The 18,154-nt window shown below is 40.5% G+C and overlaps 1 protein-coding gene across 1 annotated transcript in view; it reads left to right on the top strand.

Moving 5' to 3' along the window:
• The window catches only part of LOC147717636 (E3 ubiquitin-protein ligase TRIM39-like), a 262,498-nt gene that overhangs the window by 47,269 nt on the left and 197,075 nt on the right, over nucleotides 1-18,154 (top strand). Inside the window, exon 3 of the mRNA XM_086920537.1 lies at nucleotides 11,640-11,870. Within this exon, the coding sequence (XP_086776663.1) occupies nucleotides 11,640-11,870 (231 nt within the window). The remainder of the gene's footprint in view (nucleotides 1-11,639; nucleotides 11,871-18,154) is intronic.

Raw genomic sequence — 18,154 nt, forward strand, 5'->3', positions numbered from 1 at the left:
CAGGTTGATAGAAATAGCCCAGGGTGAGAGAAAAGATGGAATCTGTTGAAATGTTGACAGGACTATTCAGTCACCATGGAGAATTTGTTTACCTCTCCCCACCCATTTAACCTTCCTCCCCATTTTGATATTGTTGAATAGTAGATCAGTTGAACCTGTGCTTAAGCCCAGCCAATTTGGCGACTTATTTCTTTTTTGAGTTTAAAAAGCTTTATTGAATAAAAGTAAACGACGTAAAACATCATTACAGAGTTTAGGCAATCAAAAATGGCATGAAGCATCTAATGTACAGAAATAATTAAGATAACCCCAAAACAGAAGGGTTAAAAATATACCTATAAACAAAGCTTTTGTGGGTATTTTTGCAGAAGGGGAATTGGAAAAGAAAGGAGAGGGGTGGGGGAGAGAAAAAGGCAACTCAAACGTTACAATCAAAACCTATAAATATCAAATAACAATAAAAAAAAAGTGAAAAACCATAAAATCGTTTAAGGAGTGAGTCTAGAGAGGTAATCAGTTAAAGGTAACCATAACAAATCTCTTTTGATTAATAAAGGTACAGTTGTAGCATAGGCACCATCAAGTCTATGGTGATGACACAACAAATTCCACCAAGCATTATAAGCAAGTTTTGAGGTATATTTCCAATTGGCAGTAATTGTCTGGAACGAAATAGCAATGAAAAGGTCAATAAATGTATGAACATTCCAAATAGGGGACAATCCACCCAAAAAACGTGTACAATCTCAAAGGGAACGTCAGTGGATAGAATATTAAGTGTGGACCAAATACGAGACCAAAGAGCTTTGACCCTTGGACAGTGAAAAAACATATGTAAAAGGTCACTATTGTCACCTGGGCAGGACCAACACTTCTTGGAATCCAGTAATTTAAATTCGTGCAGGTCAGAAGGTGTAAAAAAAAGCCTATTATAAAAGAAATAAAAGTCTGTGTGGTACTAGCCGATCGAGAAACTGTATGTATTTTAGACCAAATAGAGTCCCAGACTTGTAGTGATAAATCTTGAGCTAGATCCGATTCCCACTGAAGTTCTATTTTAGATTTGGGCCTTAATAGGGGAGTGTGAAAGAAGCTTATAAATAGCCGAAGCTCTAAATGGAGTTGTAAAGTCTGGCGGGGAAGAAAGGGGAAGTGCTACAGAGGAAGAGTGAATGTTCTGAATGATAGTAGAAGATAAAGTATGTGTAAGTAAAAGGAAATGAGTGGAATGTGTGTTAGAGAGACTAAAAGAGTCGCGTAGATCCTGGAAAGTTCTTAAAGAGTTATCTTTGAGCAAGTGGTCATGTGTAAGAGTTCCTTTATCGATCCATTCTTTCCAGAAAAGCGCTCTGTTGTTGATCTTGAGGAATTTGTTATACCAAATCGGAGTAAGCATGTAAAGATTAGAAGGAGAGAGAAAAAAGCGAAAAAGTGAGTGTTCATGCCTTAGAATATTTAAAAACAGGAGAAATAAATCTTGTAGGAGGTTGAGAAAAGCGGGTAGCTGTAAGGAAAGAAAAGGGAGCAAGTTGCGCTAGTTCTATAGAGCTCCAGGCCGTTAATCGATGAGAAGACGAATCCGTAAGTAAAGGCCAGATCTGAAGTGTGAAAGCGTGAGATATTAGGGAAGTTAACACCACCTAAATTCTTGGGTTGTTGGAGACAAAAAAGGGAGACCCTCGCTTTGCGATTATTCCATAAAAAGTTTAAGAGGCGATTAATAGATCTGAAGAAATAATGAGGAAGGGAGATAGGAAGCATAGAAAGATAAAAATTAACTATGGGAAGTAGCATCATTTTAATAGACGACAATCGGCCCCACCAAGAGAGGAAAAGGGGAGACCAGCGTTCTATGAGTGAAGATAATTTCTTGAATATCTGAATGATTAATTTTGATGGTTTCTCTAATAGTATTGGCATAAAGAATACCCACACATTTGATAAATCCAGGGTTCCACTCAAATCCAGATCCCGCAAACATATGGGAGAGGCAAAACTTGTTTAGGGCGAGGACTTCGGATTTATCAATATTCAGTTTATAACCGGATACCAAAGAATAATTCTGGATTAAAGAGAAAATTGCAGGTAGTGAAGCAATGGGATTGGAGATATAAAGTAAAATATCATCCGCGTAAGCAGTAAATTTGATTTCAACATCCTTGTAGACAAATCCAGAATAAGAGGGGTTTCTTATTTTTTCCAAAAAGGGTTCTAAAGCAAGAATAAAGAGGAGAGGGGGAAAGAAGACAACCTTGCCTGGTTCCTCTATGGAGAGAAAAATAATCTGATTGTACACCATTAATCCAAATAGAGGTTTTAGGATCAGAATATAGCTATTGAATTTACTTAAGAATAGGGGGACTGAAACCGTGCCATCGAAGTGCACCGAGCATAAAATCCCAGTTAACTCAATCAAAAGCTTTCTCAGCATCCAAAGTGATAGCTGAGATGGGAGAATCCATCTTAGCGGTCAAATGAATAATATTAAGAAGGGTTCTTGAATTGTCAGTGATAGACCTGCCTTTAACGAAACCAGATTGATATATGTTTACTAAATCTGGAATAACTGCATTGATTCGGATAGCCAACATTTGTGCATACATATTGCAATCTGTGTTTATAAGAGAAATGGGCCTATAATTTTTGCAAAGGGAAGGATCTTTGTCTTTTTTAGGAAGTAAACAAAGCATTGCCTGCGTAAAGGAACCTTTAGATTCACCTGTAACAAGGAAATGATGAATTAAAGTGAGTAAATGCGGTATTAAAACTGTTTTAAATTGAAGAAAAAAATCGCACTGTAAAACCATCCGGGCCAGGAGTTTTCTTCTTGGGAAGAAGAGAAAGAGCGGCAATAATCTCTTTCTCTGAGATAGGAACATCAAGGGAGGAGAGATCTACACGGTTGGTAGGGGATTTAGGAATAGATTGAAGCAAAGAGTCAATTTGTTCAGAAGAGGGGTTAGATTCCGGTGTGTAAAGGGAAGAATAATATTGAACAAAACACTCAAGAATCTTGGCATCTGAAGACTGAGAAACTCCCTGAGAATCTTTAATGACTACAATTTTGGATTTCTGTTTTTTAATTTTAAGGTAATTCACCAACAATTTACCTGCTTTATTGCGTCCACCGTACATTTTAGCATTACATTTAAGAAGTTGATTAGAGGCAGAATCCCAAGAATGTATGTTAAACTGTATCTTCGCTTTGATAAGAGAGGATAATAAGTCATGGGAGTTAGTGGTAAAATAGAGGTGCTCAAGGTCCTTGATGCGTTTAAGAATTTGGGATGATTGGATAAGTGCCTCCTTCTTTTTATGGGACATAAAATCAACACAACCTCGAGCAGCGGCTTTAAAGGCATCCCAAAGAAAAAGAAAATCTGAAGCAGTATTTAGATTACGAACAACTTTGTCCATAAAGTGTAAAATGATTAATAAAATGGGGATCAAGCAACAGTGAGTCATTAAAGCGCCACGACGAGAAGCAGGGATGGGAGAAGAATAGTCCATATCAAGGATAACTGGGGCATGCTCTGAAATGAGAATAGAACCGATTTCAGAATTGGTCATAGATTGAAAGACATGGTGTGAGAGGAAGATATAGTCAATTCGGGAGTGTGATGCATGTACTGGAGAAAATAAAGAAAATTCTAGGGAATCTGGATGGTATATTCTCCATGAATCAATTAGGCCTCTAGAGGAAATGGATTTGTGAAATGATTTTTGCATTTTATTGGTTGCATATCGCGCTTGTGACATGCGTTCCTAAAAAGGGTCCATTAGTTGATTACAATCACCACCGACAATCAAATTCTCACTCACATGAGAGAAAAGAAGTGAAGAAAAGTCGTTCCAAAAGGATAAATCAACTCCATTAGGGCCATAAACATTACAAAAGGAAAAATTAACATTATTTACAATACAATCTAGAAACAACCATCTACCATTAGAGTCAGAAATTTCCTTTTGTATTTGAACTGACAACGATTTATGAAATAAGATAACAATACCGTTCTTGTTATTAACAGCCGAAGAACTGTAGGCTTGGCTGACCCATTGTTTACATAACGAAGCTATATCCTGTAGAGAAAGATGTGATTCTTGCAAAAAAGAAATTTGACATTTCAGGCGAGCCAGATGAGACAAAACACATTTTTTAATAGGGTTTCGAAGACCCTTAACATTCCATGAAATAATATGAAGGCCACTCATATTAAGAAATAAAGGTAGAATAGAGAAAAAAGCGTAGACCAGTTACGAAAGGAAAAAAACTGTTGCCGAAAAGAGAAAAGTAGGAGGTAAAATTACCATAGGGGTGAAGAAGAATGAAGATGTTGAAAGAGGAGAGAAAATGTATTTAACAATGAAAAGGAGGAAGGAGAAGTTCAAGTTCAAGTTCAGGGATTTGTATAGCGCGCTGCTCACCCAGAGGGTCTCAAGGCGCTAGAGGGTGTGGTACGTTATTTGTCGAAAAGCCAGGTTTTCAGTTCTTTTCTGAAGGAAATGTGATTCTGATTAAGGTGGAGGTGGGTAGGGAGTGAGTTCCAGGTCTTGGCAGCCAGGAAGGAGAAGGATCTGCCACCCATGGTGGATTTTCGGATGCGCGGGACTGCAGCGAGGGCTTGATTGGATGATCTTAGTTGGCGGGTGGGATTGTAGAAGGACAGTCGAGTGTTGAGGCATTCGGGTCCTAGATTATAAAGGGCCTTGTGTGCGTGGGTGAGAAGGCGAAAAGTAATTCTTTTGATGACGGGAAGCCAGTGGAGGTCTTTTAGGTGTCCGGTGATGTGCTCTTGACGCGGGATGTCTAATATGAGTCTCGCTGACGCGTTTTGGATGCGCTGGAGTTTTTTCTGTAATTTTGTTGTAATTCCGGCGTAGAGTGTGTTGCCATAATCTAGTCAACTCGTGACCAGTGCATGGGTGACAGTTTTTCTTGTCTCGAGGGGGATCCATCGGAAGATCTTTTTGAGAATGCGAAGGACGTTGAAGCAGGAAGATGAGACGGCATTGACTTGTCTGGACATAGAGAGAGAGGAGTCTAGAATGAAGCCAAGGTTACGTGCATGGTCCGTGGGTGTGGGTGCTGTGCCCAGAGTGGAAGGCCACCAGGAGTCGTCCCAAGCTGAGGGGGATGATCCTAGGATGAGCACCTCCGTTTTGTCTGAGTTGAGTTTTAGGTGGCTCTGTTTCATCCATTCGGCTACTTCTTTCATGCCTTCGTGAAGATTGGTTTTGGCGGTGTTGGGGTCTTTGGTGAGGGAGAGGATTAGCTGGGTGTCGTCGGCGTAAGAGATGATGTTGAGGTTGTGTTGACGCGCGATAGAAGCGAGAGGGCTCATGTAGACGTTGAAGAGGGTGGGACTGAGTGAGGATCCTTGAGGAACGCCACAGATGACTTTGGTGGCCTCTGAGTAGAATGGGGGAAGTCGGACTCTTTGAGTTCTCCGAGCTAGGAACGAGATGATCCAGTCCAAGGCTTTTCCTTGTATGCCGATGTTGCTGAGGTGTTGTATAAGGGTGCTGTGGCAGACTGTGTCGAAAGCGGCGGATAGGTCGAGTAGGATGAGGGCCACTGTTTCTCCGTTGTCCAGGAGTGTTCGGATGTCGTCGGTCGCTGCAATGAGGGCGGTTTCGGTGCTGTGTTTGGCCCGAAATCCGGATTGGGATGGATCAAGGGAGTTGTTGGATTCAAGGAAGGCGGCGAGTTGGCTGTTGACGGCTTTCTCGATGACTTTGGCCGGGAAAGTGAGGAGGGATATGGGTCGGTAGTTTTTCAGCAAGATCTCCCAGAAAAATAAAGGAAGAGAAGATGACGGAAAGCCAAGGGGCTTTAGTCATAATGTACAGGTAAATGAGGACAAGCAATAAGGAGGGGGGGGGGGCGGGAAAAAGAAACCAAGACAGCCACATCACTGGGAGAGGAACGAGGCAGAAACAGCAATATACTATAGGATAATAGGAAGGAGAGAAACAAGTCTAGACAAGATAGGAGAAACAAGCATGACTAAAAAGACAATATAAATATTAATATACAGAAAAAAAATAAAATAAAAGGGAAGCTTAACAGGATACATGGGTAGACATCAACTGGGTGCAACGGTCGGGCACATACGAGAAAGACGCACAGGAAACCACAGACCATAATAACGAATGGATCTGAAACAAACAAAGAACAAGAAAACGATAAACCATAGTACAAAATATACTCAACCAGTAGGATAAAACATAAGAAACCTAGACAAACAAAAAGAAAGCTGTTAATGTTTGGTCAGTTCCATCTGCTCTTCCCGATGGGTGTGGATGAACTTCCGGAGATTAGCAGGATCGTTGAATGAAAAAGTTCTCTCTTTGTTAGTAACCTTGAAGAAGCAGGGATGTGTAAGACCATAACAAGCGTTCATTGACTTCAAAGCTGGTCTCAGATCCAAGAACTCTTTGCGTCTATTAGCGGTTTGTTTGGATACATCTTGGCTGATAAAGATCTTATGTCCTGACCAGAACATTTGTTTGTGTTGCTTGGCCGCATTCAGAATAGACCTCAAATCAGAATACAACAAAAAGTAGGCGTTGATACCTCTTGGTTTGGCGGTTGAAGATGCAGAATGAGGACCCAATCTGTGAGCCCTCTGGATATTAAAGTCGACAGTTTTTGGAAGTCCAACTATTTGCAAAACCTGAGTTTTCAGGAAAAGAATCATGTCTGACCCTTCAGACCCCTCGGGAATTCTGTAAATTCGCAAGTTATTGCGACGATTACAATTTTCCAAATCCTCAGTGGATTTTTTCAAAAGATTAACTTCCTTGGTGAGAGAGTCAACTTTCGCAATAACATCCTGGGCATCGCTCACTCTTTGTTCAACATCAGATAATCTTGCATCCAAGCCAGAACACTTATCATCTTTTCTTTGAAGAGTGGTAGTAGTATCAGAAATAAATGGGCGGATAAGACGCAGTCCATCCATTCTATCCTCTAACGTGATAGGCAGAGGAGATTTTGTTGGGGAAGAGGGATCTTTCTTCTGACGTTTGCTAGCATTAGCAGAAGGTTCCTTACGACCTCCAGAAGCAGTTCCAGAAAGACCATGTGCTTTATTTGATTGCGTGAGATCCATTGTGGAAAAGCACTAAGAGTTCCAAAAAAGCAAGCAGTTATGGACGTAGAAAAAAGTAGTAAAGAACAGTACAGGAATGAGATGAGTTACCGAGGCAAAATTGCACTTGTATTCGCTGTGAGAAAGAAACGTTGAAACAGAAATAGCCAAAATAAGCACAAAAACAATGAGAGAAAAAGAAAAATCCTCAAAGAGTTAAGAAGTGACTGGGTAAAGTTCAAAAGGCATAAAAGTCACACTTATGAAGGAAAAAATCTCCGCCTGCCATGGAAGATAACTTTACCACCAACTTGAGGCATAAATGCAGCAGTGAGATAGACACAGCACAATAAACTGCGAGCGTGATAGACAGAAGGATCCGTTTACTTAAAAAAAAAAAAGGTCCTTAGTTCTTCAATCCATGGGAAAATCCACATTACAAAACCAACACGCTGTGAGAAACAGTTGAGGAGCCATCAATAATATGAAAGGCGTGCGTAGTATGTGAAGAAGCACAATTGCAGCATAAAAAAGTAAATAAGGTAGAAAGAAAACAGAGCAACATCGGTCTGCAGTCAACGTGGGAAGCTTATATTGAAGAAAGCTTCATTTGTGAGGACAAAAGTTTCGCGCCGTTACAGCCATCAAAATGGCGGCCGCGAGAGGCAGTGAACAAATGGAGAAAGGAATTCGTGCTGGAAAGCACCTTACTTCAGGCGCCGGTGGTCGGGAAGCGCATCAAAGCAATCAGTTGGGAGTCGTATTATTAATATCTAACTCCAGTGTACCAATAAAGTATCACAAAATGTCAAAAATAGAAATTAATCTATGGAAGGGAAAAGAAACACGGAGAAAATATAAAGTATGTTATTCAAAGAAATTTTATATAAATTCAGTAAAGTAAATTGCAATTCAGTATATGGGGAGACATACATAAAAAGCAAGCAAGAAGTGAACAGGGGTATATATAACTTCACCACATCAATTCACAACTTGGACATCAACTCCAATCGGTTAATAATAACAACAACCAAAATAAATTAATTAGTAATGGTTGTGTGCCTGTGCACAAGCAGCATAGAAGGAGATGATGTAGTTGTCGACGTTTCGGTCTTATATTGATTGTATCATCAAGACCATCATCAGGACCATGAAGTTTGTTGCAGGTAAAAGAAACCCCCTGAAAATTCCAGTCGTGTTGTTCTCATATGGAACTGTATGTTAGGAAAAACGAATCTCATACGTAGCGTATGTGGTCTCAGCAGTGGTATGAATTCTACCAGCAAGGAACTACCCAGTGCATGGGGTTTGTAATTTAAATAGGCGGCAGGATGTCTCAGTCACGTCGCGAAAAGGCTATATTCGCGACGTGACTGAGACATCCTGCCGCCTATTTAAATTAGATTAGATTCGTTTTTCCTAACATACAGTTCCATATGAGAACAACACGACTGGAATTTTCAGGGGGTTTCTTTTACCTGCAACAAACTTCATGGTCCTGATGATGGTCTTGATGATACAATCAATATAAGACCGAAACGTCGACAACTACATCATCTCCTTCTATGCTGCTTGTGCACAGGCACACAACCATTACTAATTAATTTCTTTTGGTTGTTGTTATTATTAACTGATTGGAGTTGATGTCCAAGTTGTGAACTGATGTGGTGAAGTTATATATACCCCTGTTCACTTCTTGCTTGCTTTTTATGTATGTCTCCCCATATACTGAATTGCAATTTACTTTACTGAATTTATATAAAATTTCTTTGAATAACATACTTTATATTTTCTCCGTGTTTCCTTTCCCTTCCATAGATTAATTTCTATTTTTGACATTTTGTGATACTTTATTGGTACACTGGAGTTAGATATTAGTAATACGACTCCCAACTGAGCTATAATACTACGAAAATAAATCCCTTGTAGCACCCTCTTGACCTTAAAGAATCATTGCCCAAGCCTACAAGGGTCTATTGGGTTTCCCCTGGTACAATCAAAGCAATCAGGGCAGCTCCCGGCATCGCAGCGTCTAGCCGGGGGTAAGATGCGAGCCGATTAGTGGGTCCTTCAAGAGAAGTGCGGCGCCGGTTCCGCGGAGCCTCCTCAAAACGCGGCCATCTTGCCGCCGCCGCTGCAGCGCACTCCTTTGGCGACTTATTTCTTAATGCAGTCCAATTCTCTGTCCTATTGGTAGGTAAAGGAGGAACATTGGCCAAGACCATCATATATGGGGTTGCAGCCGGGGGAGGTCAAGGCGGTCGGCTATTTGTTCCACTTGATCTTGTGGATAATGAGCTGTCGGTGAAGTCACTGATACAGAGTCTAAAGATCTGCCTCCCCCAACCCAGGGAATTCTTGTGTTAGGGTCTTCCCATCGCTCATTCTACCAGACTGGGTGCTTTGGTTGACACTTGGATAAATGTGAGGGAGCAGTCTGGGGCCAGCAAAGGGTGCTTTATTTGCTGCGGGCTAATCCGATCCTCCAAGTGTGCGGCCAGGTCACAATGTTTGTGTTTTCCCCTTTCCAAATGAGTTCAACCGGTCCAGACAGGAGTTGGTATTCGTTTTCACTTGTGTTAGGGTGGTTTGTACAGCCTACAGAACGTTGTTGAATTTCGTCTGAAATAGCTTAAATGCCTTACCAAGGGCATCTAGCTTGCTAATTATAGAGTTAATGGTAGGCTTACTGGTTTCAACTGGGACCGTTTCTATTTGATGTAAACTTTTATTTTGAATATTTACTTTCTTACTACGTGCAGGTTTCTTTCTTGGGCAGGTGTTTACAGATTGATTGGTGGGGGGGGCTTTCTTGCTCATTTAAGTGGTGGTGGTGGTGGTGAGTTGGATTCAGATTGAGAAATTGACTCTGAAATAAATGTAATACAGCCGTTGTTCCCTGGGGCCTGCAGTCAGGTCGTTGCCCATTCTTGACACTGAAAGTGTGATACCTGTTAGTGTTTTACTCCGGAAAACATGGTCAAATGTGTGACAAATTCATGAATAAAGAGAGAATATGGCAACCATATTTTTCCTCTTCGTAGTACAAAAACAATCATGTTTAAGTGGGTAAACAAATGGTATTCATGAAATAAATTATCCAATGATTATGTTCTTTGCTTATGTTATTTAGATGGCAATAGGGTTAGAAGTATTTGGTCCCTGGTTTTTCATGGACATCATGTGTCTTTTGCACTGGTATGTGGGGATGGCAAATTCCCTAGCACTGTCAAGTCAGTAGTTGATCTACTTTTTGTACACATATACAATGTCAGTATTCAGAAATAGTAATGAACCGTATGAGCGCAGGTTGTATTCACGTATTAAGTAATGCTAGAGGCCATGTTTGACTGTTTCCATTATACATAAAAAAGGATTATGCAGGCGGTCATGCCAAGTTTCGTCCAATCAAGGCCCTTGGCAGCGATATTGGGTCGTCATAGAACATTAATTTCTTTGTGGCAATATTGATTTTCTGGAAAGGTGTAAAGGTATGCGTTGTAATAGTATGCGTGCTAACGTCATACATCCACATACATACACATACCACACCCCAGAAAGATTGCATAATTCAGAGGGGACAGAGAAGATCCCTTGTGCAAAAAGACCCAGCTTCTTACAGGACCTCTTGAACATGATCAAGAAAGACATTCCTGTTTCCAATGAGATGAACATTATGTGTTGGGTTTTGCTGACCCAGAAAATAATTTCGCTATTGCCACACATCTGTCGAGCGTCTCTATTCAGTCCATCTTAACTTAAAATCTTTGCACTTGTCTTATTCCTTGAAGGATTAAAAGTTACTTGCAGAGCAATAGTATGTGAAATGAGGAGATGCATAAGGTGCTTGGGCCCATCCAGAGGCTGATGAACGGATAGATGAAAAGAAAGCATCTCATAGTAGTTCTTGTCGGGCACTCAATTTTCACATAGGTGCATGCACGAGTAGATACTGTGGAGGACTAGTGCTACTAGGTACTGTAGTAACCTTTGTATATATTGAAATATTTTGTTAGATCCCTTTCAGGCTTGCTGATAAATATGGTATAACTGCTTTACTCATCCAGAAGTATCTTTGGGAAAATATTACCCTGGAGGACACTATGCGAGTTAAACTCACATAGTGAAAATTAGGGCAGGAGTCATACATTTTTCCAAGTCTGCTTTAATTTCCCAGTCCTGTCTTGCCACAGTGAAGTACATGACAATGATCAGTTTTGTTACACACTACAAGTTTGCCAATCAATCTATCTATCAAAGCTTACAACAGTCATTCCATTCTCTTCTCAGATAAAACAGAGCACTTCTGTTTTTCCACTAATGCATAACATAGCAGAATAGCAAATATCCATGCGATAGATAGAACTACCTGCTCTGTCTTCTGCTGTTCTACTATGTACTTTTCGCTCTAATATGGCAGATAAGACAACCATTGAATGATAGGAAAAATGTCAAAGTGGATTATCCCCAGAGTCAATTGATAAACTTATTACATATGTCTGAGGACGTAGCAATGTGAATAAGCTATTCATTTTTATTTTTCAGGCCAAGTTCAAAAGCCAGAGAGAGCGAATTGCTAATGCATTTGAGAAGCTCAAGCAGTTTCTGGAGAAGGAAAACTCTTGTTACCTAAATAACCTGGAGCAGGAAGAAAAGAACAATCTGCTTAGCATCAAGGAGACATTAACTAAATTAGAAGAACAGCAATCTGACCTCAGGAGCATGATCACAGTGCTCGAATCCAAGTGGCAGCAGCAGGATGTGGAGCTACTGAAGGTAAGAAAGGGTTATAAATCGATACAACAAGATCAGCATACCTGTTTTAGTGTCAGAAAGCACTAACATTGTAATCTGGACCAGCAGGAGTAATATATGATAAAAAAAAAAATCAACTAGGCAGCACTATCCTACCCTCACTGTGTCTGTCTCAGCCCAGGGGGAAATATCAACATCAAATATTGCGTAGGTGTGTTTTTTTGTGTGTGATTAGGAATTGTTCCTTGGCTAAAAAAAGCGTGCATTTAAACTTTGTAAGACCCAGGACACCTCGCCTCTTATGCTCAATTGTTCTACTGCTCTGACAAGTACCAATGATCAAACTTGCTCGAACATCTTTGATCATCCCTGCACAATCAACTAAAGTTTAAAAACGAAATTAAAACTTAATTATGTTTTCCATCCCACTTTTCTCTAGCTGTGTGTGACCTTTTTAATTTATTTTTAGCAAAAAAAGATGCTTATGAGTGGACACTCACTATATAAACTAAATGATTTAAACAAAATTAGAACGGAAAAGAAAGAGGAATACTAATCCCCCAGTAGTTCCTAAGTAGACCTTAAGGTTCGAATCCGAGCCTTTTATTTGCATTGGCACTAGCATACAAAAATCTAGTTTTTATTATTTGTCCACCTTTTCCCTTATGGATAGCAGTTATCTTGTTTCTATTTGAGTCGGTCTTAAGCTTCCAAGCTAACCATTTACAGCTGTTTTCCCCAAATTCGTAATTTGACAGGGTAGTAGCTTGCCATCTCTTCCTTATCTTTTCCTCTAGATCTAAGGTCAGCTCCTGTTTAAAGTTCATTATTTCGTCTTTTAAGCTATTTTGGTCTTCCTCAGATGTTGAAATTTCTAATCTAGCTTGCCTCTCTAGTAGGATGGCTTCTATTCGTGATAATTTAAGCTTCTTCAATTCATTTTTGCCTATTGCTATGCCAGCTAGTGTACCTCCTAAGAACAGCTTTATACGTGTCTCAGACTATCATTTTAGACACTTCCCCTTCACCATTTTCCTTAAAGTAATTTTCCGTTGTAGATCTTAGTTCATGAATGATTTCTTGATCTAAAAGGAGTGTCCGATCTATAGTCCACCTTTTCTCGCCCTGCCCTGACTCAATCTTAATATTTAATTGGACGGGCGAGTGATTGGAGAGATGTGCAGGCAAATGGTGGACTTACTTAACATTGTTACTTAAAAGTTTATCAACTAAGAAAAAATCTATTCTTGAAGCGTGGCCATATTTATAGTTTCTAAAAGTAAATTTATTTGTTTGGTCCCCTTTTAAATTCCAGATATCAATTAGACCCTTATCATCTTTGAGTCCATTCAAGCACTCTCGCATCCTTGGTAGGTTTAAGACTCTGCCAGGGGTGTCCATCTTTTTTTAGGATCTAATAAGATGTTATAAACACCTCCTAATATAATTGGTGTAGACTGTAATAATAACTGCGTGTATAACAATTGAAGAGGCGCGGGGTCATCTGTTAGGGCCATAGTATCCCACCACAGTGAAAGCAGTGTCTCTAACTTTTATGTTTGCTAAGGCCCACCATCCTCTTGAATCTACTAATTGTCCTACCAACATAAAAAACTGATTTTCTGATAATAATGGCTACACCCTTGATATTACATGCTTGATTTGTGCAAACAGTTTCACCAATCCAATTCTCATATTTTATGGCTTCAAGCCATGCATCTCTTAGATGTGTTTCTTGTAATATAATGATATCGCAATTATGCAATTTAAGATATTCCCCAAAAATGTGACGCCTCCCCCTAGTCCTAAGCCCATTCACATTCCAAGTCATTATCTTCAATTCACCCATTGAGTTTGAATTCCTTCCTGCTGCTTATAACTCCTACCCTGTTTGCTATACAATTTACATATCGGACAAATATTTTTTTGCTTTTTTCACCAAATGCTCCCCACCCAAAAAAAATACTAATGTGCATAAGGAATGAAAAATATAAATTGTGTTTACCCCCACCCTAGAGAACCCTCCCCATTACCATTGAGCAATCCTAGTTGCCCAGTATGAGGACCGCAGTTGAATGGCTAATATTTTAAAGCAGTAAGGCTCATAATGCTACTTATCTTTATTTATCTTCATGTGTTCTAGTAATAACTCCACTTCTTTCGGATCTCTGAAGTTATACGTTTTATTACGCCACATTATGCGTAAGAGGGCTGGAAATTTCATCTGGACAGTGGCTCCTTCAGCCCTAAGGTCCTGCATATATTTTCCTTGGGCCTATTGCCTATCAGCTGTTGCCTTGGATATGTCTGAGCGGATTTTATAGTTGTATCCATCTCTCGTCAGGGTACCGGCATTTAGGTCCTTATTCAATATATGTTCTTTTATTGAGTAAGTCATAAAGTTACCTAGAACTCTACATGGATTTTTCCTATCTCTTTTGAGCCGAAATGGATCTCTCTGGACACTCTGTATGTCTTCATCCAAGTTCTTTTTTTTTTATCCATATCAGGTGAGAAATCTTTTAAAAGACTTACTACAAATGATCTTATATTTCGCCCTTCTTGACCTTCAGGAATATTTAATAAACGTAAATTATTCCTCCTAGAGTTGTTCTCTAAGGTCTCTATCTTATCCCTGAGTTCTCTCTCTGATGAAGCTACTTTCTCGATGTCACTGACTGAGCCTCACTTCCTCCCTGACTTGTTCCAAGGCTGTTTTAACCACCACCACTCTTTCTACAAGAGCATTACATTTAGTCTCCTAAGCCTCACACGTAGCCTGGATTTTTTTCCAGATTTTTCTCTGATTTGGCAAACCCATTTTTCATCTCTTTTACCAATGAGTCCACAAGAACCCCTATATCGCCCCTTATAGGAGTGTCCATAACTTGCTCGCTACCTTGGTCCTTGGCAGGCTTGCTTTGTTGTAGGTCATCCTCTATTTGTGGGGCCCCTTCTAAAGTAGCTTTGGTGGGATGTTCTTCGCCCTCCCCCAGCTCTTTTAACATGAGCTTGGTATTTGTATGGCGACTCCATTGTCTTCAGTGATGGCAGACATTGCGTTGGTTAAATTGTCTCTCTGTACTGACTTCTCTTGGATCTTAAAAAAGGAGCGCAGTGAGGGGGTAACTTGTAAGTTTGAGCCCCTCTTTAGCTGTTCTTTTTTTGCTGTTTTTGCAGCTCTGGTAGACACCACTGCTGCCGTAACACCTTTGGTTTTCAGAGCCCTCTGCTTCCTATTTGTATATTTAGCTAAGCCAGTATACTGTGGTGTGCTCAGATTTTCTATTTGCCCTATTTGCTCCTGGAGCGATTCAACAACCTTTCCTAACGGCGGAGTGGTGTCTCCCCCTGGGCACGCCAGACTTGACTTTTGCGGGTCATTTCCTGAGGTTTCTAGAGTGATGTTGGCTACTGTAGGGTTATAATTCTCATTAACGCCCACTATAGGTGACCAGGGTAATTGTGGAGTAGAGAGACCCCTCTTCTTGCTTCAACCCTTTTTCCTGTTCGAATTCATGCATGCAGCAAACTCTACCTCATTATCTGTATAAGAGAAATGGCTGCACGAGTCAGTTTGAACCTTGGTTTTTAGCCTGTTTGGTTGATCTGTACAGCCTAACTTTAGCATGACCACAAGGTGACTCCATGTAAAGTATAGGGACACCTGGTAACCCCAGAGATTCAAGTTGGTGTGAGGGGTTATAGGGAGCCCCTCTGAAATTTTGCTTGACTGTGACCCCACGTAAGTATTGAAATCTTTTAGCCACCTGTGTCCAAAATCCCCCTAATTTACCCCTTGCTCTAACAGGGCTGCCACCGCTACTACAGGAATTCCCTGAGTGGGGCATAGTATGCCTCTGAATGTCTCTCCCGCTCCTGGTCACATCAAGTACCTCTGTACACGCTGCACACAACCGGCGTCTCTCTTTCGCCGGTACCCAGCTGCCTCCTCTCACTCGTCCTGCAACCTCCGAGCGGCGCTGGGCGAAGTCGGGCGGGGCCACCGCACGTCTCCACAGCTCAGCAAAGACTCTACGGATCGCAGCGAATCTCGTTCACCGTAGTACATGGGCACTCTCCCTTGCTGGTTACCACACCGCCAAACACGCCAAATTCGTCCAAGGGGGGATCCTGAGCTGCCTCGCACCTTCCCGTTAAGAAATATGTTAGCTTGAGCCTCTAAAACTCAAACAGCACTCGTGTCCATTCAACTTGCGGATCTTGCGACCTAGGCGTTCAGTCGGCCGCCATCTTCTCCCTCAGGCAGGCATTGAAGAATCTTTTGAACATTTTCTTTCAGGCCTTATAAGAGGAAGATCTAGCACCTTCTCCCATAGCAATAGACACATATTTAAATAACGTGTCATGAAGTTAGACACAGACACAAGCTTAAATGCAGATATCGCCTTAAAGGAGGTCCTGGATGTAATTATCAATCTTAAAGGAATTAAAGCAGCAGGGCCTGATGCCATACCCAGTGAGCTCTATGTAGCTTTGAAAGATTGTCCCGCACCAAGATTAACTGATCTTTTAACACCATCTTTCTGGAGGGCCTTCCAATTCCTAAATCGTGGAATGAGGCGACAATTAACTTGATATTAAAACCTGGCAAAGATCCTTTTTACTGCGAGTCATACATGCCAATCTCGCTTCTTAATGCAGATTATACAATTTTTACCCAGGTTTTAGCAAAAAGATTAGGCTCTTTATCTGACAAGCTTATTCACAAGGATCAGAAGGGATTCATTAAAGGGAGGCAGCTGCATGATCTCACACACCAACTGATCGGAGCCATCGACATCGCAGCACAAGAGAAGGTACCCCTAGTAATATTTACATTTGACGCCGCCAAGTCATTTGACCGTGTTAATTGGTCATATTTACAAAAAGTTATTCTACATAATAACCTAGGCCAAAATTGTTCACGGGTAGCTAACATCTACTCAGAACCAATAGGGAAAATACTTATTAACCGAAGCATCTCAAATAGTTTCCAAATCAAGAGGTACTAGACAAAGGTACCCTCTCGCCCCTCACCTTTTTAATTTATATATAGAGCCACTAGCGAACGTGATTAGGATATCTGAAGAGATTATTTCCTTTAGTTTTAATAGTTGGGAGTTTAAGGTGGCATTATATGCTGATGACTTGATGATCTATTCAAGTAATCTAAATGTCATTTAATAGTATAACCAACATACTATTCAGTTTTGGGGAAATTTTTGGATATCAAATAAACCATCATAAAACTGAGGTAATGCATTGGAACACACTGACTCCACGAATTGATTCCAAAAGAAAAATCAAATATCTTGGGTTCCAAGTCTTGAAGAGTATGGACGACATAGCCCAGGCAAACATGGAAATAAAAGCTAAAGAGATGAGGAAATTATTGAAGTCCTGGAGCTTTTTATCTCTTACCTTCATGGGGAGGGCCAATGTAATAAAAATGGCTATCCTTCTGAAATTCACTTGTGTTTTTAATACAATCGCTTTGGAATTTGATTCAGGATGTTTGAAAAAAATACAGGGCGAAAAAATTCTTTAATTTGGGCATCTAAAAGTGTTAGGATAGCATGGAAGAAACTGAGCCAGGAGAAGAACCAAGGCAGGATAGCTAGCCCTGATCTTATGTCCTACTATAAAGCTTTCCATTTTAAGAACATAAGACATCTTTTCTGAGACTGAGTCATACCCTCCCTACTGGAAAACAGTGACAAAACATGGCCACTGTTTATATAGTTCGGCCATCAAAAGTTCTTCAAAAAAAATTAGATTAAAGATGCAAAGAGCAGCATTCAAATTATGGTCAGACATAAGGAAACTATGGCAGTATCCACACTATAGTCCCCAAGCACCGATATGGAACTCTCCAGGAACACGCGAATGTCTGAAAGACTCATTAGCACTTCCACTGAAAAGGGCTGGAATCGTCAAGTGGGGCGAGTTGCTGGAATTTGGCAAACAAAAATCATGGGACGAATTAGTGGAGAAGACAAAGGACGAAATATCTAGGTTCAAATTTTACCAGCTGGCTTGCTGGGCTAAAGATCAAGTGACTTGGCCAGACTATGTTGGGATCCTAGATTGTGAACTTCATAAGGACCCAAGGAAGAAAGCAGTTTCAAAGTGGTATTGGCACTTGATGTAGAAGGAGGAAGCCGAAAATGATACTCCAGATCTTAAATGGAAGATTTTTCCGACTCAAGACCTGCAACAAGCATGGCAAGTATCCTGCACTTTTTTATGGCATATTATAATTTCTACACCTCTTAGGAAAAATCATTTGTTTATTTTGCACA

This window comes from Lissotriton vulgaris, chromosome 5, assembly GCF_964263255.1.
Source record: "Lissotriton vulgaris chromosome 5, aLisVul1.2, whole genome shotgun sequence".
NCBI classification, from domain to species: domain Eukaryota; kingdom Metazoa; phylum Chordata; class Amphibia; order Caudata; family Salamandridae; genus Lissotriton; species Lissotriton vulgaris.